The 27882-nt window shown below is 40.4% G+C and overlaps 1 protein-coding gene across 3 annotated transcripts in view; it reads right to left on the bottom strand.

Annotated features, from left to right (window-relative positions):
* The window catches only part of kif26aa (kinesin family member 26Aa), a 115484-nt gene that overhangs the window by 11871 nt on the left and 75731 nt on the right, over positions 1-27882 (bottom strand). For all 3 annotated transcript variants that reach the window (XM_055016090.1, XM_055016089.1, XM_055016091.1), the window contains 7 exons: positions 21304-21397; positions 20950-21218; positions 17540-17723; positions 14392-14548; positions 11829-11991; positions 7382-10568; positions 3897-4087 (listed from right to left, as the gene is read on the bottom strand). In XM_055016090.1, the coding sequence (XP_054872065.1) occupies positions 3897-4087; positions 7382-10568; positions 11829-11991; positions 14392-14548; positions 17540-17723; positions 20950-21218; positions 21304-21397 (4245 nt within the window). The remainder of the gene's footprint in view (positions 1-3896; positions 4088-7381; positions 10569-11828; positions 11992-14391; positions 14549-17539; positions 17724-20949; positions 21219-21303; positions 21398-27882) is intronic.

Raw genomic sequence — 27882 nt, forward strand, 5'->3', positions numbered from 1 at the left:
TCCTTCCCTCGACACACTGTTCACCGCTCTGCTCCTGAAGGTTAACGACCCGTTAACGCAGAGAGAAGCGACGGCCGTAAAGTTCAACCAGCTGAGGACACCCTTCATTCCTCACTGCATCCTCCTCCTCCAGCCTTCACCCACATCGCAGCCAATTAAGACCAAACTGTAATTGACTCAGCAATTAACTCACCTGCTGATAAATCTGAGCTGAACCTGTGACACTGAGGCTCAACACTGGATTTTTCGTCAATAACGCTAATATAAGAATGTTTCAAACTCAGAAATTCAATTCAGTGAAGTATTTAAGGGAATTTAATGGGTGAGCATCCAAGATCCAAGAGTCTGACTTCCTGTTCCTGGTGTTGAAGAATAGCCAGAGAAAGGTGACCTTTTGGGTATAAACTGTGATCAATTCTTATCCTATTAGACATTTGTGTGACATTTTATCATAACTAGCATTTGTGAGGTCACAGAGACCTTTAACCACTAAAATCTGATTCTTAAAAAAGTGAGTCAAAGGAAACGTTTGCGCCTCATTTGAATGAATTCCCTCCAGGCGTTACAGAGACATCGTGTTGACAAGGATGGGACACACAGAAGGACAACCTGAAAACATAATGCTGCTGACCGAGTACAAAAGGAATATTAATGTTACCACAGAGTAAACATAAACATGTCACAGTGCAGAGCTGTCAGAAGTTGTACTGGTGAAAGAGAATATATTCCAACAGCTGTCAATGAAGACGGAGCCTAAAAATGTCTTTTAAAAACAAAAAGGTTCATGAATAAAACAAGAGGAGGTCAAGGAGGGTGTAACCATCATGGAGGCATTAGACTGGTGAATATTACAGACTGCTGACTGAGTTTACTGGTTATGGACATTTAATTATGACAGACTGGCACACACCAACCAGCTCTGCCTCCTAAAAATCACATTTATATGCAGGTTAACTGGAAACTGCTAAAGAACAAACAGAACCAGATTGTGTTTTCTATTAACACAACGAGGAAACATTTATAATCAACATATCTGGTAAAAGAACATGTTGATGCTGAATGTTCCAGGACATTGTTTACTGACAACATTTTTTTTCTGCCAAAATCCCCAATCACACAGTCAACCTGCAATCACTGCATCTTCATTAGCCAGTTTCTGTTCAGCTTCAGGAAAGATGGTGGTTTGCTTTAATCCAGAAAATTCCCACTGTGTGACACAATATATTTATTGACACTGAACCAAAACCACCATCTTTACTGAACCTAAAACACAGAACAAAGTCTGGATGTGAACCTGGTGTCTATTGTCACAGAGCTGTACTTTATATGTCCTCGAACTCCTCCTGCAGACTCTGATGCAGCTCAAAAATGTCATTTATTTAGAATAACACTGTCTTTGAACAGAATCCAGCAGAGATTTCATCTCCTCGGTGTGGAGAGACAGGGTTGGTTGTTGACATATCTGGACTTACTGGTCACAGAGAGTTAAAGAGCTCATACTATGCATATTTATAGGTGTATAAATTTATGTTTCAGGTCTACTACAATTTGTTGACATGCTTCAATATTAAAAAACATATCACTTCTCATATTTCATATAATGTACATTGCTGCAGCACCTCTTCTCACCCTTCTGCCTGAAATGCTTCATTTTAGCTCCTGTCTCTTTAAGGCCCCCCTCACAAAAAAGCCCAGTCTGCTCTAATTGGTCAGTTGTTTCAGCAAGTCAGGATAATTGTGATTATATACCATAACATCAGATCTCTGAGTACAGGCAGAGAGATGTAGGCGTAGTGGAAGCAAAGTTTTGGTGAGGCAGCTGCTCATTCTGACCATCAGGCAGGTGTTGTACGAATGTGTTACTTGGTGATGTAGATGTGTGACAGAAGAAAAGCCCGAACTGCAAACAAGGTGCAAACTGTAATTGACTCAGCAATTAACTCACCTGCTGATAAATCTGAGCTGAACCTGTGACACTGAGGCTCAACACTGGATTTTTCGTCAATAACGCTAATATAAGAATGTTTCAAACTCAGAAATTCAATTCAGTGAAGTATTTAAGGGAATTTAATGGGTGAGCATCCAAGATCCAAGAGTCTGACTTCCTGTTCCTGGTGTTGAAGAATAGCCAGAGAAAGGTGACCTTTTGGGTATAAACTGTGATCAATTCTTATCCTATTAGACATTTGTGTGACATTTTATCATAACTAGCATTTGTGAGGTCACAGAGACCTTTAACCACTAAAATCTGATTCTTAAAAAAGTGAGTCAAAGGAAACGTTTGCGCCTCATTTGAATGAATTCCCTCCAGGCGTTACAGAGACATCGTGTTGACAAGGATGGGACACACAGAAGGACAACCTGAAAACATAATGCTGCTGACCGAGTACAAAAGGAATATTAATGTTACCACAGAGTAAACATAAACATGTCACAGTGCAGAGCTGTCAGAAGTTGTACTGGTGAAAGAGAATATATTCCAACAGCTGTCAATGAAGACGGAGCCTAAAAATGTCTTTTAAAAACAAAAAGGTTCATGAATAAAACAAGAGGAGGTCAAGGAGGGTGTAACCATCATGGAGGCATTAGACTGGTGAATATTACAGACTGCTGACTGAGTTTACTGGTTATGGACATTTAATTATGACAGACTGGCACACACCAACCAGCTCTGCCTCCTAAAAATCACATTTATATGCAGGTTAACTGGAAACTGCTAAAGAACAAACAGAACCAGATTGTGTTTTCTATTAACACAACGAGGAAACATTTATAATCAACATATCTGGTAAAAGAACATGTTGATGCTGAATGTTCCAGGACATTGTTTACTGACAACATTTTTTTTCTGCCAAAATCCCCAATCACACAGTCAACCTGCAATCACTGCATCTTCATTAGCCAGTTTCTGTTCAGCTTCAGGAAAGATGGTGGTTTGCTTTAATCCAGAAAATTCCCACTGTGTGACACAATATATTTATTGACACTGAACCAAAACCACCATCTTTACTGAACCTAAAACACAGAACAAAGTCTGGATGTGAACCTGGTGTCTATTGTCACAGAGCTGTACTTTATATGTCCTCGAACTCCTCCTGCAGACTCTGATGCAGCTCAAAAATGTCATTTATTTAGAATAACACTGTCTTTGAACAGAATCCAGCAGAGATTTCATCTCCTCGGTGTGGAGAGACAGGGTTGGTTGTTGACATATCTGGACTTACTGGTCACAGAGAGTTAAAGAGCTCATACTATGCATATTTATAGGTGTATAAATTTATGTTTCAGGTCTACTACAATTTGTTGACATGCTTCAATATTAAAAAACATATCACTTCTCATATTTCATATAATGTACATTGCTGCAGCACCTCTTCTCACCCTTCTGCCTGAAATGCTTCATTTTAGCTCCTGTCTCTTTAAGGCCCCCCTCACAAAAAAGCCCAGTCTGCTCTAATTGGTCAGTTGTTTCAGCAAGTCAGGATAATTGTGATTATATACCATAACATCAGATCTCTGAGTACAGGCAGAGAGATGTAGGCGTAGTGGAAGCAAAGTTTTGGTGAGGCAGCTGCTCATTCTGACCATCAGGCAGGTGTTGTACGAATGTGTTACTTGGTGATGTAGATGTGTGACAGAAGAAAAGCCCGAACTGCAAACAAGGTGTTACAAGCAGGTGAGAAAGAGTGTTTTCTGTGACAAAGTTATAACTCCCTTTGGCATGGACTTTGTACGTTTGCAGACTTTTTGCAAGCAGAAAGACACAATTTTACAAAGAGAAAGGGAAACCCCCCAAAATAACAGAATCTGGGATCTTTAACTGACAGTCTACAAGCAGCAGATAGCTATTTAATATTCTCATAAGCAGCGAGCTGAGCAGATGGAGTTCACCTCACCTCTGACCCTGTCCCCGCCTCCTTTCTTCTCTGCAGATGCTCCACGTCGTCGATCTCGTACACCTTAATCTCAAAGGGCTCCTTCAGGGTGCCGCCCAGCGGAGGCAGGTCCACCCACTGACCGCCAGCCTTCCTGCCCAGAGACGAGGTGTCCGGCAGGGGAGCTGGGATCAGCCGCCGCCGCAGGAAACCTGGTGGAAGGAAAAAATGAATAGCATGACCATCCAACTGGTGACTTACCTACTTTGTATGAATCAAGCACCAGCAGTCCTTACTGGCTCCTGCTGGTGCTCTAATGTAGATACACTGCAAATAGAGCTGCAGCAATTAATTGATAAGATAAGAATGAATCATCCACTGATGTAACGATTGATTCATTGGTTTGGTTAGACTTTTAATAACAAAAGTCTAAATCTTCTGACTCAAGCTTTTTTGATTAAAATATTTTCTGGTTTCTTTTCTCTTCCGTGACAGTAAACTGAATATCTTTATGTTATGGACAAAACAAGACATTTGAGGATGTCGTGTTGGACTCTGGGAAGCACAGGTTGACATTTGTCACAATTTTCTGTCATTTTATAGACAAAACAACTAATCAGTTATTTGAAGAAGAAAAAACAGATTAACTGACAATGAAAATAATCATTAGCTTCATTCTTAAGTTGAAAGAAATGAGACCCTGGGTATATTTCTGAAATTAATGCTTTGAGGTAAAATAGTGTCAGAAGCCAGTTTCTAATTTTGTAATTAAAGAGCTAAAAGGGGAGAATAGCCACACATTATATTAGGAGGAAAAATTACAACTCAGTATGTAATTATATACCATGTAGGTGGATCAAACACGGCTCATCTTTAATGTTTAATGAGGAATAGAATCATTATTATTTTAATTCTTTGATGACACAGTAAGAATCCGGTCTGTGGGTTGGATAATAAATAGCGGCTGTTCTTCCAAACAGCTCTGTGCCCTGAAGATACCCGGTATTTACTACAATTAATACATTGCCCTTTATTCTAAAATGCACAGCTCTTACTCACTTGTTCCATACCTCCATTTAGGTACCAGCAGAAACCAGTGAGAATTTTACTGGTCCATAATTCACATTACGCTGTAAAATCAAAGCTGTATTTTAAAGTGTGACCATACTTGACAATAGGAAACTATTTGTTGAGTCCAGAGGCAAACAGAGGCCAGAAATACATTCATTGTGATGAAGGTTGTTGACATCAGAAGACAGCCCACGCAGCTCATTATTTTTAATTAGCCTCATCTCCTCAGTCAGTCCAGCGCCACCAATACCTTCCCTCTGTGTCAACAACCATTTGCGCTGCTGATAAGGTTTTAACACCACGGCTGTCAACCTAAAGACCTCAATCTTATTACTAATGACTTTGTACACACACTGCTGTCGGATAGCTGCCGTACAAATTAATTTTATGACCAAAACCAAAAGCAACAACGTCCCCGGAAAACAAAAAAAGCCATTAGTGGTTATTAAAAAAGATCCTGGCTCTCTGAGTGAGGACGCTGAAATAGTGACAGATTGAGGGGGAGTGTGTGTGGGTGTGAAAGCTGTGGAGTGGTGTGTAGTGGATGGGGAGGGAGGCAGGGAGGGTGTGTGGGTGATAATTGGAGTTGGATATGTACACCGGGAATTCGCCGTGGCGTCATGAAATATTCATGAGGCAGAAATGAGCCAAGATCCACAGACTGATGGCAGGCAGATCACACGAGTGCTGATTCCATATGCATCAGGCTGCTCGACCTGTGTCGCCGCCGCCAACCAGCCGCATGAATCACAATCAGCTGCTGTAAGGTAGAATACGCTACAACAGCGTCCCAGATAATGTGCGTGGATGTAGTTTTTTTTTTTACAATAATGAGCGGCTGAGAGATAAATTCACACGCTGAGATATGAAGAGGAGAGCAGCCTTTGATAGATGCTCCCACAGCAATAATACCTGCACTCAGCATTCATGAAAATACTGTAGCTAGCAGCCACTTTCATCCCATCATCACACTCTGATGGATGGAGGCACATTCTGGAAAAAGCCATAAACATGTTAATTTATCGGTGCAGCTTCCAGAAGAGACAAGTTTTATGGCTCTTTCACTTTCTGAGTCAATATAATCAGAAATAGTTGCTGAGTGTCAAATTTCAGCGTTGACTGTGATGATATCAAATCTCATTTCAATAATAACTGGTGATGATTAAAAGCAACATTCACTTTTACATTCCTCCACTCTGCACGAGCTGCCGCTTTTTGTTCATTTACATTTCACGCCTTTTAAACCCCACAAAAATCTAATCTCTAATCTATCGAGAGAAAAGCAAAGAATGCAAATTATGTTAATATATGCAGATAAATAGCACATAGATATCTCTCAGGTGGCTTTAAGTAGAGCTGGTATTCTGCAACTTGCTCCGCTAGATAATACCACTTGCTTTTACCTGAGGTAACTGTGATATTAGAACACCTTATTTTACTCTTTTTGAACGTATTTTTGGTAACATATCTCTCTAAATTGCTGCAGTAACTAAGTGGAGACTAGAGGCTTCTCTGTGCACAGCTGCCTATTGGCATCTACCAACACACATGAGGCGTTTAGGGAACATCACTTAATTGTACTATTTATGAATATTCTATGTGTGAGGTATATTGGGGGCATCTGTAAATTTTACCTAAAGTGCACGGGCATCTGCATGTACATGGGTCATAGCGCCACACCCATCACCACAAGTAAATTCTCAACCTGTTGAAATTACTGACAGAACAGCCAAACAGCAGCCAAATAATAACTGGGAACAGTGCTTTTCTGCCACTGCAGCAACATTCCAAGCTGAGATGCTGAAAAATGCTGTGGCTCCAAGAAAGTGGTCGTGTGTCATGACAGGTGTGTGGCTGGCAAAACAGCCTCCAGCAAACCAAAGCAGTGAGAAATCAGAAATGTCAAGAAAATGTAACATTTTCTCTTAATTAGCTAAAGAAGAGCTACCATTTGCAGACTCTAAGTCACAGATCATCCACACAACATTTATCTGCAGCTTTATTCCTGTTTACAATCTATGGGTTAAGAAATTACCAAAATCTATGGGAACAGACACGAATGGCGATGCTTACAATATACACCGAAAATTTTTGTCTGCACTAAAAATTATGAGGTGATGTCCCTAAAGGAAAAAGTTAGGTGCACCATTGTAACAATGTAAAGAGTTAGTTTGGAACTCTATGAAGATAAAAAGTTATTGAATCTGCTGAATTGATATTGACATGACACTGCTATTTAGACTGTGATGATAAAAATAAGAAAACACAAATCGTTAGGACTTCACACATCACACCTCCAAGAGACACATGGTATCAAACTGTTCAGACTGTAGAATTTAAGTTCAAAGTGTTTACCTGGTCTGATATTATTTAGCCCCACATCACTCCACCATGATACCGTTTAGGAACAAATGATTTTGAAGCAACCAACTCACCATTTCCTCTCTTCTTGGGCGATTTAGAAACTCTGCTTCTGTTGGAGGACGACGCTCCGCTCTCACTCATGGAGTCATGTGCTGAAGAGGTGCTGCCGGTTGTCTCGCTGTCTCGGATCATGCTCTCGTATCCGCTGCTGCCTCCGCTGTGGTAAAACAGAGCAGTGCGCCCCATTGCGGGCGGCAGCTCCCCACTGAGAATGCTGCTGTTGTCGCTGCCGTGTCCACTGCTGTAGCGCTGTGGCCTCCGGGGAGCAGTGATCTTACTATAAGGTGATGGCAATGGCGTGCTGAGTGGTGATCCACTGACACCACTAGTCCCGCTGTCAGCGCAGTCACTTCCTGTTGCTCCAGGACCCCTGCTGAGCTGCTTTCTTTGGCCTCCAGCAGCGAGCTCGCTAACCCGGCTGTTAGCTGCCCTGCTAATAGCCTGCTTTGTACCCATGATGGTGCCTCTTCCTGGCTTGGCTCCCGTTCCAGAGCGAGCAGGGGACTTACCAGTCGGCGGCAGGTTGGCATTACGTCCAGCTGTGTTATCAGGAGGTTTGGGGGAGGAGCTCAGGCTCTTGGAGCTGCTGGTAGACAGTGTTCGAACCTTTAGTCCACCAGAAGCTGCTGCTCGTGATCCACTGCCACCTCGGACCTGCCCAAGTTTGCTAGTAGTTGCAAAAATACCACAAGGTTGGGAAGAAGAACCAGATGCGGCGGTGGAGGCTGGAACCCCGAGTCTTGGCACTGATCTGTTGGATCTGCTGCTACCTCCTGAAGTAGCACCACTGCTCTCTCTGAACAGCTCAGGTTTGGACCCTGCTAAGGTTTGACTGTCACATCTTTCCAGAGACATCAGGCTCCCATAGTACCTGGAAGAATCTGCTTTAGCCCCTCGTGTCTTCAGACTCGAAGATGTCCTGGCAGATCCATGTTCGGTTTTGAAACTGGATGTCCTTTGGCTAAATGAATCTGCCCGGAGCCTGACATTGAATTCCTCTTCTGAGGTGGATGTTTTAGAGAATGAAGACTTTCCAGTGTTGCTGCAGGTTTTTAAGGCACTTGGAGATAGTGCAGTCCTGGTCTTTTGCTCTTGGCTTGACTGTCTGACCGGTGAAGCAGGAGGAGAGATGTTTCCAGATCCAGACTTGAAGACCATGCTGCTTTTTGGTCCATTTGACTTTTTCCCCAAGGATGAAAACCTCAGTGTACCAATCACTGAAGCAGCTTCATGACTCCATTTGGATTCAGAAGTCTGGGGGATGGAAACAGTTCCCAGAGTTGTTGCACCTCGGGTGAGTCGTGGCAGCTTGATGAGAGTATCTCCCCTCCTGCTGCTGGACTTCTCACAACCATCCACAACCCTCTGAGCTGAGGAGGACATTTGTGACTTTGGTGGCCGAGGTACACTGTTGCTGTTTCCTCCAGACTTCTTAGAGGAACTGCTAGTAGCACCGCATCTTGGTGGCTTGCCAGCAGAAAGAAACTCAACCTCTCTGGGATCAAAATGGCTGCTTCCCTGAAGCAAGAAGTCATCATGTCTGCCTTCCTGTCTGCTGCAGCCCACAGATGCAGATGAGGTAGGCTTGGTTTTCCTGGGAAGACTGGAATGAATGTTGTGATGTGGAGTCTGGGCTGACACTGAACTGGTAAGGGTACTGGCTCTCACCTTAAGAGAGCCTTTGGGAGAGGCTTTGGTTGAGTCGGGGGAGGCAGGGCACTTGGTAAAAGAAGGTTTGCTTGGGGTTGCAGGGTCACTGTCCAGCTCTGAGAAGCCAACGCCACTGTCATTTAGCGCGCTCTTCATGCCATGCTGCAAAAATAGCTGTTTATGAAATATACTAGGTGAGGTCAGCATAGATGTACTCTCTGTTGGCATGTGTTTATCCCTCAAGTAACACTTGCTTGCTGAATGAGTGCCTTCATTGTTAGCCAAGTCTGCACTGAACTCACTTGGCCATGAGCCAACAGTTGACTGATTTTCGTCATGTTGAGAAAACAACATTTCCTGGTAGTCGGTGCTAATGTCAGCCACAGGTCCTGCAGCTCCTTGCTGAGATGTGTAAGCATCATACTCATCGTTGATACTGCTGATGATGCTGACTGGGCGAGAGCCAGAGGTCAAGGCTTGCAGAGAGCAGTCAGTATTGAAGCTGAGGAAGTTGGAGGGGCGGCCGTTGTCTGGGACAAGGCTATGCGGAAGCTCCTCTATGACCGTAAACACAAGTTCATCTTCCCCGTTCAGCTCCACAGGCTGCTGCAGTGTGACTGTAGTCCTCAGAAAATCCCTGTCCAGGCACCTTCCTAACAGAGCCGCCCGCAGGTTGTTGATCTCTGCCGGGTATCTACTTGTATGATGAGCTCTTTCCATGTTAGGCGACTCTGGTGGTTGGCATTGCCTCAGGGCTTGCTGACTCATACCCACTGGGGGAGCCCTACTGAGACCCTCTTCAGGCTGAGCTGCTGTCCTAGATGTCCTGGGTAAGGACGGTGAGGCAGATGGCTTGGGCACACCTCCTCTGAGGTAAACCTTCTCTCTCACCACAGGCTCTGAATCCTGGGAGAAAGTCCCGCCTGGTTTTACTGCACATGGCTGAATGGGGGTGGCTGAAAGTTTCTCCCCATCTGCACTCGTCCTTTTCGAAGGGTCCATGAGGAGTCTGGACTGTTCCTGATCAGGTTTATTTGTGCTTTCTAATAACCTCTCGGAGGGGTTTTTGTCAGATTTGGGTGGAGATGTTGTCTCTGAGGGTTTACTGTCTACAGTCTGAGTCCTAAGTGCTGCTGCTTGTGCTGCTTTGCCCTCTGTGCTGAATGTGTTTGGGCCTTCACTTCCATCAATGCAGTCAAGTCTCTCCTGCAGTTCTGCAAATGTGTTACACTTAAAGTGATCACCATCAGTCTTGGGTGCATCTTTGACCCGCTTCTTATTCAGGGAGGGAATGATGGGAACAAAGGAAGGTGGACCCTCGTTGTCACTTAGTTCTCGGTCCGATATGGCCGTCCCTCCAGGTCCGACGTAGATGACAGTATCGCAGGAGTGTTCACTGCTGGAGGAATAGTCAGGATCACTGGAGAGCAGCAAGGGCATGTCTGGGTCGAGGGCTACTGTTCGAGGGTGGAAAGATCGAAGATGAGGAGGTCTACGAGATGGGCCTTCCTCACAGGAACTCTCCCCTCCGGATGAGCTGGAGGCATACTGCAGATAAAAGAATAACACAGAATTAACACACCAAAGGGACCTGAAACACACAGTGATCAACCTGAAGGCAAATCCATTTGTGGAATCCTCATGTCAATACAGGCTGAGGTTAAAAGTGCACACTGTGGGCTGGATTAAAATTAATTTCAGTGAGAAGTACATGCTTGTAGCTCCTGTTTCCATATGGCTTTTTGAATCTATAAAATACAAATACAGTCCATCAATCTGCCTAATGAGGTTGAAAGCCTATCTCATCTCACCACAGAGACGCCCCATAACAATATCATTGATTATCTGTCATATTCCAGTAGAAAACGCTCACTGAATTATGACCATATGACTCCTTGACCTCACACAGATTTACATTATAGACTGCCACGTTTTTACAGATGCTGGCCTCTGGAAATCAGTGAAAACTCAACCAGAGATCAAAACCTTTGCAACCTCCTAAAGAATAACCTGTTCAAATGTTTTAATCCACTGTTAAGTCTTGATATTCCCACTGAATTTCTCTGAAAGTAGCTTCAATTTTACATTTGTTTTCAACACTGTTGTGCCACTTGTATTTACTTAATTGAGAAAAAAATATTATATTTATGCAAAAAATAAAGCATCCTCCTGTATTACCCTAATTGAATCACATTCGGTTTTTAAAATTAGCAAGAATGCTAAAAAAGAGAAAAATTTTAACAGAAAGTCATACAGCAGAATGAGCCACACTGATTAAATTTTTTAAACTTGTGTTACAAAAATACAAGTCAAATGTAGGTTTTCTATTAAATATCGGCAATTACTATGTGAGAATGTCCCCTTAGAATAAAAAAATGTTATCATTCAGAATCATCTGTGGAAGGAGGGGTGGAGATATTTATTTAAAATAAAGACCTACTCAGAGTTTCTCATGCTGTATCTTTGCTGTCTTTAATTTTCAGATGTTCAAAAAAAAGAAATGTTGACAAAATCTACCAAAATCAATAATTTTAAGAACTAATCTTTAAAATTTCTTTTAAATGGCATGGATGAACTCCTTCTGTCACAGTTCAGCAAGAACTATAACAGAGATAACAATCATTCTTGGGACTTTTCTTGACAAAAAAGCGCACATCAAAATTGCAACTCTGCTTATCTGCAACTTCAAATTGGAATTAATTGACAAGCAATTTAAACTGTTTTGTTTTATCAATAAATATCAGCAAACCACAGCATAGATCCTTGAACTGAGCTGCAGAAAAAAGCCCTTAATAAAAGATGAAGCACCTTGGACTTCTTCTTCTTCACGCGGTGGATTCGGGAGGCCAGCTGCACTGTGGTCAGCGTCTCCATGTAGTTCGTTGGGGAGTCGGAGATGTGGGCGATCATGGTGGTTCGACAGTTGATGTTGCCCAGGGATTCACTGAGCAGCATGGTGAGCTTGCTGTCCCTGAATAATACATCAAGAAACCCCTCGTTAGCCCAAAAAAAAAAAAAAAAAAAAACGGAAAAAAAAAAAGCAGACACACCATGGGCCTGAGCAACCGAGAAATCCCACAGGATCCCAGAAACCATTCATTACTCCACGCAACAGTTGGGTACAGACAGGGAAGAAGGAGTACAGATGATCCCTCATTTCACATTAATGAAGCCCACTTTGAACTCCACGCCACATGTGATCTGCAGTCAGAGATGTTCATGAAACTTTGCCTTTGAAAAGACCTGGAGTAAGGCCACAGCAGAAGGATCAAATATCAAATTTACATACTACGATGTAAGCCGTTTCTACTTTTCCATTTTCACCCCAACAACAGAACTGAACTCCAGCCTTTGCATGACCCTAAAACATTATAAGTGAAGTATCTGGCAATTCCTCTTCCCCCCCGGCCCAACGACCTCCACTGACTTCAGGTTTTATACAAATTTCTGAAGAGTAACCGTGAAGCAGAGCAGCTTCCATCAGCTGCTTTTATGTGATGATATTGAAGAACATTCTGACCACATAACTTTCTCCATTTCATGCCAGAAACTTACGTCACTGATGCTTTTCACTGGGGTTAGGGTTGCCAAAGTAAGTAAAGGTATTTCTTTCAACAGCAAGGCATTCAAGGAACTTTATATAACTACTAAAGGCATTAAAACATTGTACAAAGTACCAAGGAGCCCTACATGGATGTGTTGCTTGGTTTATTACTGTTAGTTTCCTTGAGTTTTTTGTCTTTGTGGTGGAGTAACGAAGTTACATTATGAGAAGAGGCTCTCTATGGCTAATACTGCCTCTTTCCTGCTACCTCACACCATCAAAATCATTACAGTCTGATTTGCCTCCAGTCCTTGGGGCGCCTTTACTATTCTATTCACAGTGGAGGATAAGTATCTATGCATTACAGTGGTGATGCAGCTGTATACAAAGTCAATAGAAACACCCAAATGAAAAGAACTTTGTACGGTGGTAAGGTTGAGCGTTTGGACGAATATGTCTGCTGTTGGAATCTGGTTCATGCTGGATGAATTCAGTTCAGTAATAATTGACCTGTAAAGCGCATTTCAACACATGCACAGATAGAAAGCGGTAGCTGAAGATGGGCCATAATATGTATATTCTTGTTGCATTAACTGCCATCTTTGACATATCATGAGAGTGACTGAATGACAATTAGGCCATCTCTAATGGTTGCCGTCTGATCGATTGGTACTAAATGGTGATATCAATTCATAAATAACATCTAAGAAATAGAGCAAAAACCGTGTATGTGGACGTGGACCTTGATCATTTAAGCACGTTTGTTATTTAGTGGCTGCAAGCAAAGGAATCCTTCAAGTAAAGCCATTAAAGTCTTGTTCGAGTAGTGAATATCCTGTAATTACAGCTTATTTCTTATCAAAAGTGATTTATTGGTCATGTTAGAATCTCTGGCTGGCACTATACATTTGGAAAGATGTTAAATTGCCTTATTTAGGTCCTTTGAATTCCTGGCTTCATCAGGTTTAAAACCAAAACAATCCAACATAGGAGATTCTGTATCTTATTTTGTCTAAAGAACAAGCTCTCTGCACACATCTCTGTAAACATCTCAGCAATCCGTGTTTGATGGACTGATGTTGGTCGGAATCATAAACCCTATCAGGTGGCACAAACTGTCATGAAAATGCAAGTTGAAAATGTTTTAGCTTGAGCTAAAAATGTGTTTTCCCCTCATGGCTTTATTGATCAGAAAAAAACACCAACACATAAAGTGCCTCTGTACAGTCGGTATATGTGGCTCTGAGGAAGAAACGGTTGAGCTTTGCTGTCTGTTTGAACACCGTTCATCAATGACAGGCAGCAACACATGAATGTTTCATCTACAAAAATCAAAACCCAATCTTTGAAATGCCTCCTTTGCCACACCAGAATTTCTGACTTTCACAGCACAAATTGTAAGTAAACAAGAAATCAAATGGAAACAAATAATATTAAACAGGACGACAGTAACCTAAAACCGAAAACTAAACAGCTTAGAAACCAAAATAGTTGAAATTGAGGCAATATAGGAACAAATTAGCAAAAAACAGGACTGAAAATAAATATTGAGCTTGATAAAACAATCAGCCTGCAGAACAAACACCCAGAGGACTGAATATACACATCAATTAGCATTACAAAGTGATTTATTCATCAGCCTCAATAACCATTTAACAGTGACTGAAAACTCATTAAAAATACATTAAATCCTGTCTGCCCGGTTCATACTTGCCCCCCTTCACTCTCCTCTGTCCTCATAGGAGTCTTCGGTCCATCTGTTGTTTTGGCACTGTGACCTCTGACCCCTGTTGGGCTCATTAAAATGCCCAGAGTGTGAGTTTGTACCTGTAGGGAACATGCTTGGCTCCGTTGGCGAGGGCCAGGACGACGTTTCCCAGCGCAGACAGAGACAGACACTGACCTCCACCTCCCTCTCTGGTCCTGCTGATGTCCGTCTCACAGCTCCCCAAATCCAGGAGGTGGAGACGACTCCGACCGGACACTGACACAGAGAGGAGGATGTTTGGAGGAATTAATATGCAACACCGCCTGCTTAGCTGCTCATTAGTGCTGAAATGATGAGTTCGTTAAAGAATCTGTCAATTTATTGATTAGTTTGACAGAAGCATAATCAATGCCTATTATAGTAACTGACTTGCTGCTTCAAGTCATTTATCAAGTAAAAAAAGAAAACAGTAGCAGGAGCAAAAGACTAAAAAAGTCTACGCAGCTTTAGCTCTGTGTAACATTAATAGTCCTGTACAAACAGTAACGGAATGTACTTTAAACATGAAAAAATGTCAGTGGACCCTGGACTGAACATGAGCTGAAGGTTTGAACACAAACAGTGTCACTGCATGAACAAAGAACTAACAATAAAACTTAAAAGGACAGCTTTGGTGTCAGAGGAAAGAGTCTCTACAACAACACGTCCCAAGTCATTTTCCAAGTCAAGAACAAGAAGTTTGGAATCAAACCAGAAAAATTCCAGGTCAAGTCTCAAATCAAGACTACCAAGTCCTGAGATAAGTGACAAGTCAAGTCAAACATGTCCTGAGCCAAAGTACAAGTCATGACCACAAGTCTTGAATGAAATTAGTCAATCCCAAATCATGTTAAGTCATAAAACTAAAAAGTGCTGAAAAGTAAGTATCCTTTCGTGTCAAAAGACAAGTCAAGACCAGTGAGTTCCAAGTTAAAACAAACATGCTTCATATCAAATTTCAAGTCATCACCAAGTCTTAAATCAAGCCCAACAAGCCCAGAGTCAAACTATAAGTCAGGCCTCATGTCAAGTCCCAAGAAATAAGTCATTTCCGAAGTAAAGTGACTGTAAGATAAGAGTTAAAACAACAAGTTCTGACTCAAGTCATAAGCCAAACCTCAAATGATGACTAACAGGTTCCAAGTCACTTTCCAAGTCAAGAAAAACTTATTGTGAATCAAATACAAGTCCCAAATTAATACTAACAAGTACCAACGAGGGATTCACATTCCAAGTCATGTGACCAAGCAAAGACAGGCACATTTCAGGTCAAGTCTCAAGTCAACGCCAAGTCTTTAATCACGTTAAAGACTCACAAGTCAATTACCAAATAAAGACCATTTCCACGGTCATATCCCAGGTTAACCATTGAATCAAGTCTTAAGTACAGCTTCCAGTCAAGAGACACAAATTCCAACAAGTCCCATGTTAGTTTTGGGTCAAGCATATCATTGGTCAAACTTAAAGTGCTGTTGTAGGTCTTTTTGGATTTTGTTGAGTCTGAAGTCCGATTCATGATGACCAAATGTGTGAATATGTTTATGCAAACATAAATTATGGACATGTTAGAATGAATTAATCTGAATAAGTTCAGGTTGCATCTCTGTGTGAAAGCAGGACGTCTGTGAGCTGCTCCAGTAAATATTCAGATAAAGTTCGGTGTCAGTCTGATATCTCTCTGCTCGTTTTAACTGCCTGTTCATTTCATTAATTCAGAGTAATGATGGTGTGAAAGATCAACCGCCCGCATCAGCAAGATTTAGAAAGTGCTGAGAGCGGCTGAGTTTACAGTTTTATTCACTCTGGTCTATAAACACTGCAGGACACAGAGGCGTCAGGCCTCATTAGCCATGCAGATTTATTCCAGTCGTGGACACAGGAGCAGTAAAATACCAGTAACTGTGGAAATGTCTGGACTGTGACAGGTAGACGTGGGCGGAGGTAGAACTAACGCAGCCTCTCCGCCTTGTAATGTTCTTGTTGGGCATGTAGGCAATTCGACATGAAGCCAATTAGCAGCTGCATGTTTGGAAATGACTAGCAGAGGGAAAAAGAGAGCTAATCGCTAATGGAGTTGCCAAGTTTCACAGCTGCGTGATGGCTAACGGGCATTTTTATTCTTGCCTCAGGGGTCAGTGTCTACAGCCTGCTGTTTCTTCATTAAGGTGTTGGTGAACTGACGCCGACTTACTTAGGTCCAGGTCTGTTCACTGCTGCTCAGAAGGAAGATCACATTTGGTCCTTTTACTCCAAAGTTAAACCCAATTAAGCGAACAGATGAGCTTTTCAAATATGAATCTGGAAGTCACCGGGTTGATTTAGGGTCAAGTAACAATTATGCAAGTTTTAAATAAATCTACTTTGTTAGGAACAAAACCTGAGGAAGCAATTTTAGATTTTTGTACGGCTAAGAAATCACATGCAGACTGTAATCAAAGGTTAGCATTAGCCTGTATCTCACTACTCCTGACTTGCTCTCTCAGTAGCCCACTGGTTCTTACTGAAGATATAAACAATTAATAACCTTTAAAAAGCTCAGAAACACATGGTTTTCTTTTCAAATAGGTCTTTCAAGCAGGTATGGGGTCCAAGTAACTAAACCCAAAGTCAGACCAAGCTGAACCACTCAGACAGCTGGATCAATGTGTAATTTTATGGTAATATCTCGATAAAACTCCTTCCTGCTCCTTATTCCTGCTAAATTTAATGTCATATATATTTGGGGACTGATTTCTAAAGTGGTAAAGTAGAGACTCCAATTTTCTTAGTGTCAACAAATTCCATGTTAGGATCAGAACCAAAGCTGGTTTATGGGTTCTTACTTCCTGAATTTCCTTGTCTTGGTGACCACTTGGTTCAGACAGAGGATGCAAATGTTTGAACACTCCTAACAAAAACATATAATGTGATTTTAAACTACACTTGTAGGTTTACATGAGCCAAAGCAAATGAAAAAATTAAGTGCATGAGCCTGACCAAAATCAAAAACTGGCTCTGAATGTGGAAGTGAATTCAATGGAAAATCTGTTCTCAGTAATCTTTAGCTTCAGATCCCTGTTAAGCAGATCTGAATTTCTGTGACTTTCTGAGCTTGTTAGATTCCCAAGACTGCATCCTAGGAGTTGAACTTGACTTCTATTCTTCAGGTTTTATGTCCACAATCTCTGATCGTTCTGCTAAACAATAACTTGGTCTCATTTACATCCACACATTCACTTAAACACTAACTTGCTGCCTTGTTGCTCTTGTCCTGCCTCTCCTGGTAGAGGTGCAGAGTGAACAGGAAGTGCGAGTTCCTCCGGGCCTCCTGGTCGTTTGGCATTCGGCTGCTCCTCCTCGCTGCCAGGGCGGCGTCCAAGAAAGATGCTGCTCGCTCGGCGCTGGTCGCCCGGAGCTCCGTCTGGTTCTGGAGCTGACGGAAAGATCACCAATCATAGACAATACCCAGAAAATATGTCAGAAATCTGATCTGTGGAGCACAGGTCCCATTATTTGGAGGTAAGTAGACCACTGCCTGGAGCCTAATTTAATTTGAGCCTGTATTTGTTCATTTTTTGGGTGGGAAATTGGCACCATTAAATCATGTTTAACTAGCTGTGAGTGCAGCTCCTGTTTGCAGTTTATTAAGGATGCACAGACAACCGTCACTGGATTACTGTGATATTGAAGAACACTTAAAAACATAAAGAATCTCAGGCAAGTTCTGCAGTTGGGATGAGGAGCTCTTTTTAGTAAAATTCTATGTAAATTTATAGACAAACACAATAACTTACTCAGAATTTATAAACCACACTGAATCTACAGATACATATTTAATGTATTTGTATTCAGATTTTAATGAGTTATGACTCCAGGAAGGTATGTGATTTCTGATGCAGGAATCCAGTGTTCAGTGTTGTAAAGTAGTTCAATCTTCTGCATGTTTTACAGTGATGGCTGCAGCTCCAACTGCTAAACATGTTGGCGAGTGGTCAAATTAGCATCAAAACTATAATAACTAACTATAATTAAGTGCTATTTTACAAGCTTAAACAATATAAAATGTTAACATTTTGGCATGAAATCAGTGACAAGGAAGTTTGATGTCTTTGTGCACAGTAAGAAATAGTCTTTGATTTGATACAGAATCATTTGTCGAGAGATCCAAGACATCCTGCTTTGCATCCTCCCTTGTGCTGATTAAATCAGATTTGAACCCCAACTTAGTCTTGTTTCTCTCTGACCTGTGACTTAAATGAAATTTTACATCACTTTAAAACAGAAATCAACCATCTATAGCTCCATACTGTTCTCTTTCTGTCTTGCTTTCTGTTCAAAGCAGGCATCTTTGCTGCGTTTCTCAGAGATAAAATGAGGGCGATAAAAGCTCAAATAAGACAGAATGAGGTTTGATGAAGGAAAAAGGATGTCTGCATGAGAGAACAAAAATGTGTGGAAAGAAAAAGAAAATTAAAGTGAGCAGAGATAAAAAGTGGCAGACAGAAGGAGCCCAGGGGAGATAAAACAGACTGAAGTGGAATAAGGAAGGTCAGGACTAATTGGACAGTTGTGGGCAGCCATGAAGTCCCCGGGGTGACAAGGAGGTCAGAGAGGAGAGAGGAAGGGAGGAGCTGAAGGGAAGGTGGCGAGGAGAGGAGATGAAGGGGATATGAGGGAGAGAAAACTCATCAAGGTGACCTGAACTCAGCAGCACGCAGAGTTTTAAGCAAATGTAATAACATGTCAGTGTGATGCTTTTCAGATTCCAATCTGCTTGACAGTTCAATAAATGCAAGTTAAACAACCAGCAGCTGCAATAAATGCAGTTTTTGACACTTTCTGTTCCAACCACAGTGGACATAGAGAGGAAGTCATGAACCCTGGCATTGTTAAGACATTGGTCTTCTCAGCAGTTTTATTAAATGTTCTTCAGAGGGAACTTCTGAGGATCACTGTCAGAGCCGAGATTAGATCTGATCTCTTTTAGAGAAACTAAACTGTTGTGCCACTTTCTGTCAAATGTTACATTGCATTATGTTACCCTGGACTGCAACAATACAGTCTGTTGTGTAGCATGTAGCATTACATAGCATTACTTTGCGCAGCCTTGGGAAGTGCTACATTGTGAAGCATCGTGTTGTTAAGCGTTATACATTATAGTGTTACATTGCACCGCAGCACTGCATCATTTTGCATAGCATAGCATTATGCAGTAACGCTGCATAATCTATCTATTTATTTACCTTTATTTAACCAGGAAGTCCCATTGAGATTAGAGATCTCTTTTACAAAAGAGACCTGACCAAGGTAGCAGCCATACAAAATTTAAAAGTTATAAAAAACAGATACATGATATTCAAATAAACAATAAAACAATAAAACAGATTGACAACTGTTCTAAGACAATGACCTCTTGAGAAAAACATAGACATTCCTCCTTCACTGTACTCTTTAGGATATTCTTAAACTCATTAATGGATATGAATGTTTCTAGTTTAAGACTTTTTTGAAGATTATTCCATGACCATGGTGCAAGATAGCAGAACGCTGTTTTGCCAAAGTCTGTTAGAAGCTGGGGAACATTTAAATGCAACCACTTGGAGGTGCGCAGATGGTAAACTACTAGAACTTAAAGTGAGAGTCTAGTCTAAAGTTGCACTGTGTCATGTAACATAACATAGCATTTTGTAATGTTAGGCAGCATAGCCTTTCACTGTTTGCCATTATTTAGTATGCCGTTCCATACTGCAGTGTTACTTTACACAGCGTTATGTTTTGTAGCATTATGTCTCAATTGAAAAAAAAGGATGTTGCATGGCATTAAATTACATAGTGCTACAGTATATTACATTACACTGTGTAACGTTATGTTGCATAGCAATACAATGTGTGCGTCATTTAGCTTTACAATCCATACGATAGTGTTCCATTTCATAGCCTCGTGTAGTTTAATGTTGCATTATGTGGCTTACTGCTGTGTACATAGCCCTAAAAAATGCTATGTTGTGTAATGTAACATAATTATTTTTTCAGTACTTAAGCGTCAGGGTTACATTGCTTAATATTGCACTGCGTTGCACTGTAGTGCATATTGTTGCAGTGCATTGCATGACAGTTTGTTAAACTGTGATTCATTACATTGCATCGCATTATGTTACAGTTCATTATATTGATGTCTATAGGGCTTCAATGTGCTGCATTGCTTTACCTGTTATGAACATGCTATGTTACAATACTTTTTAAAATGCAGTTAAAAGGCTGGAAACTCTTCCTGATGTGACACAGCTCCTGCATCAGTTTATCAAATAATAGTGGGTGGAAGCTTTTTTAAACATATTCTCTTTAATCACTTTCTTTCTTTGTGTACAGCAAACAGTACTTTATCTTCAGCTTAAAGATGACACCACTGACAGCTCAGTGAATTGCTTGTTTGCCTGGCTGTCAATCATCTCTCCAGTGAGCCCGACATCACATCTGCCTCCATCTAATGTGGCTTTATTGAACAGTCACTGAAGAGGAAACTGGGTCATAAATCCTAAGTGTGTAAATCTTTTACTTTGAAAATCTAGTTACTGTTCTTCTTCCCTCTTTTCTGGTGAGGTGAGGGTAAGAAATAAGATATGATTTAGGAGGAAGTTTATGATTTTCTATGTCTCTACCTGGGATCCACAGACAGGATCTTCTCTGAGGGAAACTGCAGGGCCCGGAGCCTCCTGGTGGCCCCCAGCTGAGGAGGAGGCTTCAGCCAGGAGGTCGGTGAGCGTCTCCTCCCGACCGGAGATCTCCACAGCCGAGACTCTGACAGAGAAACGCCCTCCAGACTTTTCTTTGCGCTCCTCGATCACCTTAAAGAGCCAGGAGATGGCAGTCGGAGCCACGCCCAGACTCTGGGTGGAGCAGTCCCGACCAATCATGGTGTATGTCTTCCCTGGGGTGGGCGGAGTCAACGCAACAATGGCATAACTCGTCAAAATAATGTGGTTGTCTGTGAGCGTAGTGTATTGTGTAGTTACCCAGATCAGCATGTCCAAAGCAGAAGATGCAGCCGTCTGCTCCGTTCACCACCGACTGGATGACTTCTGCCACCGTACCTGAACACACCTCAGCCTATCAGAGGAGAGTTAGAATCCACCAATCGTGTTAGAGTTCAGATCGTGTCAGACTTAAGAATAGACAGAATAATGAGGGAAAAAAATAAACAACATACAGCACAACAAATGGTGGCAGAATAAAGTAGCACAATAGAAAACAATCTGATACTTGCAGTTTGTAAAGCTGCAGTATGTGGTGTTTCACTGCACCGTGCCACATTTAATTATGTAAAACTATTTCCAGCTGCAGTGGGTTGCACTACAACGCATTATATTTGTCACGTTACATTGTGTTACATTAAAATGGTGTACAGTGAAGTGTGTAATATTGCAGTGAGTTGTGAGTGCATTATGATAATGTTAGATTGCATGGTTGCATGTAACAGGCCAGATGGAGAGCGAGGTGTCTAACAGTAGAGGTCAGATTCAGGGGTTTTGCAGCCCGATTCCATTGCTGCTGGGTGTTTAAGGAGTGAGAAAGAGAAGAGCTGTCTGCAAGACCACTGATGAAAGCCTCAAGATGGGTGTGGCTCAAGAGAGGAAGATCACAGGACGCAAAGTAGCTAGTTAGCTATTTAGACACAAGCTGAGGTCTGAACAGCCTCATCTGTGTCACCTGGAGGAGGATGTCCATCCATCCATCCATCCATCCATCCATCCATCCATCCATTAACCCATCCATCCATCCATCCATCCATCCATCCATCCATCCATCCATCCATTAACCCATCCATCCATCCATCCATCCATCCAGTTGTGAAAAATTACATTTTCGACATCTGAAACTGGAAGTCTGACTCGTCCAAATGCAACCGGAGAGATCCTGAATTAGAGTTTTAATTCTGTAAAATGATATTGCAGATGTCTGCAGCTGAATTATGACTAATTGTGATAAAGTTTTACATATCTACAGTTTATTTTGATTAGTTGTAATTATAATTCCAGATGGCTTTAATTTCCTTCAATTCAGCAGATCTACAATGTTGTTTATAGATATGTATAATCAAGTTTTAAGTGGCCAGAACGATGTTGCACGTGTCTCAAACTGGAATTCTGATTTGTCTAACTGCAACCAGAGATCTTAAATTACAGTTTTGACTGAGTACAATGACGTTGCAGATATCTGCAGCTGAATAGTAACTAATTGTAATTAAAGTTTTACATATCTGCAGTTTAATTTGGACTTGCTGTAATTATAATTCCAGACAGCTTTAATTTCCCTTAATTAAACAGACCTACCATGTTCTTTTTAGACATCTATAATTAGATTTTACGTTGTCAAAAAGTACGTTTTAGATATCTGAAACTGGAATTCTGACTTGTCTAAATGCAACCAGATATCTGAAGCTGAAATATGACTAGCTGTAGTTAAGGTTTTACATATCTACAGTTTAATTTTGATTTGTTGCAATTATAATTCAAGATATCATCAATTTCCCCTCAATTTATGATCTCTACATCGTCCTTTTTAGATGACTATAATTCTGTTTAAAGTGGTCAGTCCATGTCTCAACCTGAAATTGACAAGTTAAAATGCAACCAGGGATATGCTGAATTACAGTTTTGACTCCAAAAAAATTACGTAGATTTCTGCAGATGTAGTATGACGGGTTGTAATTACAATTTTAGATATTTACTGTTTAATTCTGACTAGTCGTACTTGTATTTCAAGATATACTTGATTCCCTTCAATTTAAGACATCTGCATCGTCCTTTTAAAAAAACAAAGAAGAAAAGGAAAAAAATAATAATTGTAGTTGTTTGAAAGTAGGAACAATATCAATCAAAAACAAGGCAACACATTCTATTTCTGCATGTTTCTGCTTCTCTGAACAAACAAAACTTAATTACATTCTAGCTGTTGTTGTTCAAAAGACAGTTGACTTCATGCAGTTTGTTGGTTGAACAAAAGTTCATTAAATGTCTATAACTCGAAAAGGTTATTGCAAACAGTTGTGTTAAATTCATTTATTTTTCAAACATTTAAAACATTGCTTTCTAAAGTGGATGGTGCTCAGAGTTACAGTGAAATATATCATTTAATTAATAAAATGTTTCATGACTGTCAAACTGTTACATGTTTATTGATTAATCAGTGAGTCACTCATCTCAGATTTAGTTCAAAGTTGACTTATTTGTTATTTTAGACCCAAAGCTAAGTTCTCTAAAAATATTTCAGCTGAAATTGAGATTTGAGAAAACTTTCACACCCATGAGAATGAGTGGAGGAAATTCTCAAAAGCCATTTTCATGTCTCTGTTGGTCAAGTCTGTATGATCCCATTATTCACGATAAGCTTTTGTTTGTCATCTCCTACTCATAGTAGTTGGAGTTGGGATAGATAACAACTAGTCCAGCTACTATATGAAGGAGATGACCACAAAAGTTCATTAAAGACAGTATATAGTAAAAAATAACTTATTGTCTATGATCAGCTTTGGAACCCACAGCAGATTCAAATTTGGAACGGTTGCTAAAAGGGCTTTTCTAAAAAATATCCTTGTTTTGCTCAGGACACCCACCTGAAAGGACAAAGAAAGTACAGTAACTAATAAAAAGGTTTCATTTTTTACAATGGATAAATACATGAACAAACACATTGTTAATTAAAAGTAACAACAAATTCATTACCTCTTTTTGTTGTTTATTTATTTGCATATTATTTACTTTTGACTTAATTAGAGTATATCATCAGTAACGCTGAGAATAATTCCAGTCACCTATAGCGTCTTTCAATTGCTGAATGCCTTTTACAAACATCAAGACGGTGCAGCTCATGTATAGAATATAATCATGTTTTAATGCTGTTTATCAGTTTGTGTTAATGTCAAAGGAACAATAGTGTTTGAAAAGCCACAGTTCTAACCTGTTGCACTCATTATGACTCTTTTCTGTTGTGTTAACTTTCAAACAACTATGTTTACTTTGATTGCTGAAACAGTTTAAAATTGTTTTTTTCGCTCAGTAGAAAGAATATTTTCTGCCTGTATGGTTAGAGGAGGTTTTGAGGATTTAAGAATCACACTCACAACAGTCCTAACTGATTTTAGAAAATGCTTTGCAGTATCTTCCATTTATTTTTGTGATTGTGATGTCTACCAAGCAGTACAACTTCCACTTTTCATGACAGACTCTTCCATACAATTGATAGCTGGAAAAGCTAACAAGTGTGTTGTGTGTAAAACATGGCAGCAGCAGTGCATTTCAAAAATAAACACTTTTCTGCTAGGCACATGTGACATTCTAAAGTCCTTATGATATCACCACCAGGTACAATTGTGATGTCACATTCTGACATCAACAGACAACAGTATAAATAGGGTAGATTCACATCAAATCAGGCATTCGGTTAGTTGCAAGTATCTCCACGAGACACACAAACTAAGCCACAGAGTCAAGTACGACTACGAAGGACAACAAACCTCTACGCTAATTACAGTCTTCTACAGACGCGACATTATCTTGAGAGAATCTTTGCTTGTGCATCATGGCTCAAAGATTCAATCCCAAACGGCAACAAGGATACGCCACCAAACCTCGCCGTAGTGGTCGCCAAAACCAAGGCCAGGAACTTGCTGAGCTGCAAAAAGCCTTGGAGACAAGACAGGCTGAAACCCAGCAGCTGATGGAGCGAAATCAGCACCTGATCGAGAGCATCAACATGCTTGAGGATGACAACCAGAAGATCAGTCTGAAGCTCAAACAGATGAACATTCTGATCAGCATTAAGGATGCTCTTGTGACAAACAGGGACGGTTTGATTGAAGAACTGAAAAAGCTGCTGAAGGCTGAGGAGCTACAATTCACCAAGTCCAGCATCGCCAAGGATCAAGAGCTGAACCGGCTGAAGGAACAGCTCAGACAGAAAGAAGAAGAGATGCTGAGACTGCAGAACCAAGAGGAAATGAAGGAGGCAGTGCAAGAGTCAAAAGACCCAGAGGAGGACAATACTGCAGTGCAAAATGAAATGACTGAGGAAGAAAGACTGCAGGAAGTAAAACACCTGCAGGAAGATGAGAAAGTGCAGGAAGATGAGAAACCGCAGGAAGATGAGAAACTGCAGGAAGATGAGAAACTGCAGGAAGATGAGAAACTGCAAGAAGATGAGAAAGTGCAGGAAGATGAAAAACTGCAGGAAGATGAGACACTGCAGGAAGATGAGAAACTGCAGGAAGATAAGAAACTGCAGGAAGATGAGAAACTGCAGAAAGATGAGAAACTGCAGGAAGATGAGACACTGCAGGAAGATGAGAAACTGCAAGAAGATGAGAAAATGCAGGAAGATGAAAAACTGCAGGAAGATGAGAAACTGCAGGAAGATGAGAAACCGCAGGAAGATGAGAAAATGCAGGAAGATGAGAAACTGCCAGATGAGGACACAGTCTCAGAGGAGATAAAAGAAATTGAGGAGGAACAAGAAACCCCAGAGGTGGACAACCAAGAGGTCCCTGTCAAACCCAAGAAAAACAAGGGATTCTTTGGTTTTTTCAGAAGACTGCTGGCAGGAAAGAAAAAGGAAGAGAAAAAGAGCAAAAAAGAAAAAAAAGAGAAATATGGCTGCTGGAGTTGGTTGCATTAAAGTGTGGCGATGACAGCTGAGACAAAATAGAGGAGGAACAGGAAACCCTGGAGGCGGACAACCAAGATGCCCCTGCCAAAAAAAATTATTAAAAAATAAAAAAAACAAAAAACAAAAAAAACAAAAGCAAGGGTTTCTTCAGAAAACTGATGGCAGGAAAGACAGAAGAAGAGAAAAGGAGCAAAAAAATAAATAAAAATCTGTAAATTTTAAGTAATAAAAAATGACATTTTACGTATTTCAAACTGGAATTCTGACTAAATGCAACCAGTGATATCTTGAATTAGAGTTTTCACTTGGTAAAATTACATTGCAGATATCTGCAGCTGAATTCTGACTAGTTGTAGTTAAAATTTCAGATATCAGTATGATCAACATACTATATCTTCAGTTCCACTTCATTTAAAATATCTACACTGTCCTTTTTAGATATCTCTGAGTTTAAGTAGTTAGAACGAGGTTCCAGATATCTGTAGTTAAGTCAGAAACCTCAGCAAATTATATATATATATATATATATTCAAGGTTCCAACTAAAATAAAAATGTGTATTTAAGGTTCTAACTGAAAGAATTATGTGTATTTAAGGTTCTAAGTAAAAGAAATATGTGTATTTAAGGTTCTAACTGAAAGATAAAATAATAAAATCCCACAACCAAGCGAAGGAAACGATACGTGGAATAGAAGAAAATAGAAGGTAAAACCATAAACACAAGGTTAAAAAGGATGATAGTAATAGTGTTAATAGTAAATAAGTAAATAAATACAGGGTAAAAGACAAAAAATCAAGTAAAATGAATAAAAATCAACTAGACAATAAAAATAGATGATAAAAAATAATAAAAATAGAAATAGCCTGTAAAAATGGGTGATTTGAAAGAAGATACTGATTCAGCAGCTTTATCTCCTGATGATGGCTGAAATTTACTCTCCAGTTTAGAGACCACATTTATTTCCATTTGCAAAAAGCATCACAAACTTCACGTCATAAACCTGCTAAATGAAGCTGATTTTATAGAACATGGAGTCCTCTAGTTGTTAAAGCCTCTCTAACAGCAGCCAGAAGGAGCAAATCTGGTGGTGAAGTCATTTTTAACACAATGTAATATCTTGTAGAGGTCATTGTGTACCTCAGTTCAGAAAAACAGCTTTTAATTAATCCACTTTCTCAGTTAACCCCATAGAACCCAGTGTAGCGTCGGAGCTACGACTGCATTTTCATTTTTGATTGGTGGTAGATTTGAAACCACATGAGATAGATCCATCATTCTTTTTGCATATAAAATCTGGGGAGTTCCACTAATATTTCCCACATTCTCCAGGTCTCAGAGCGCTTTTTTTTATTGCAATGATGGGTTTGCAAAACTACACAATAAAGCGCTCATAACAAAAATCTTTATAAACGAGACCGCAGGATATTGTGCAACTTTTTACATTTATGAATTTGAGGGATACAGCTATGCAATTTTGTATTTTGTTTTTAGGTTTATTGCACTTTATTGTAGTAGTTAATCCTTTAAATCCCACAGGAGCGACGCCGCTCCCATTTTACGAGCGCTCTTCAAATTACCGTAACTCCTCAACCATTTGAGCTAGACAGAAAATTCAAACGGTTCCTGAAAGAAGGGAAGATGCATTTTACGGAGTATTACGGTATGTCAAAGGGACCAGTGCAACAACGTCCATCACAAAATCCTACGGGAGCGGCGCCGCTTCCATTTTAAAGTATTATAAAATTTAAATTTTTGTAAATATTCGTTATAGTTCATATTTTACATTTTTGTTGTATAATCTTTTGTTCATGTTCAACTCCAGTTCCTAATTTAGTAAAATCCTGAAAAATCCAAGTCAATTTTTCTTTTTTTTCCACCTTAAACTGTTGTTACATTGTCTAAACACATAGTTTATGTCAGATATTGCCAG

Source organism: Amphiprion ocellaris, chromosome 12, assembly GCF_022539595.1.
Source record: "Amphiprion ocellaris isolate individual 3 ecotype Okinawa chromosome 12, ASM2253959v1, whole genome shotgun sequence".
In the NCBI taxonomy this organism is placed as follows: domain Eukaryota; kingdom Metazoa; phylum Chordata; class Actinopteri; family Pomacentridae; genus Amphiprion; species Amphiprion ocellaris.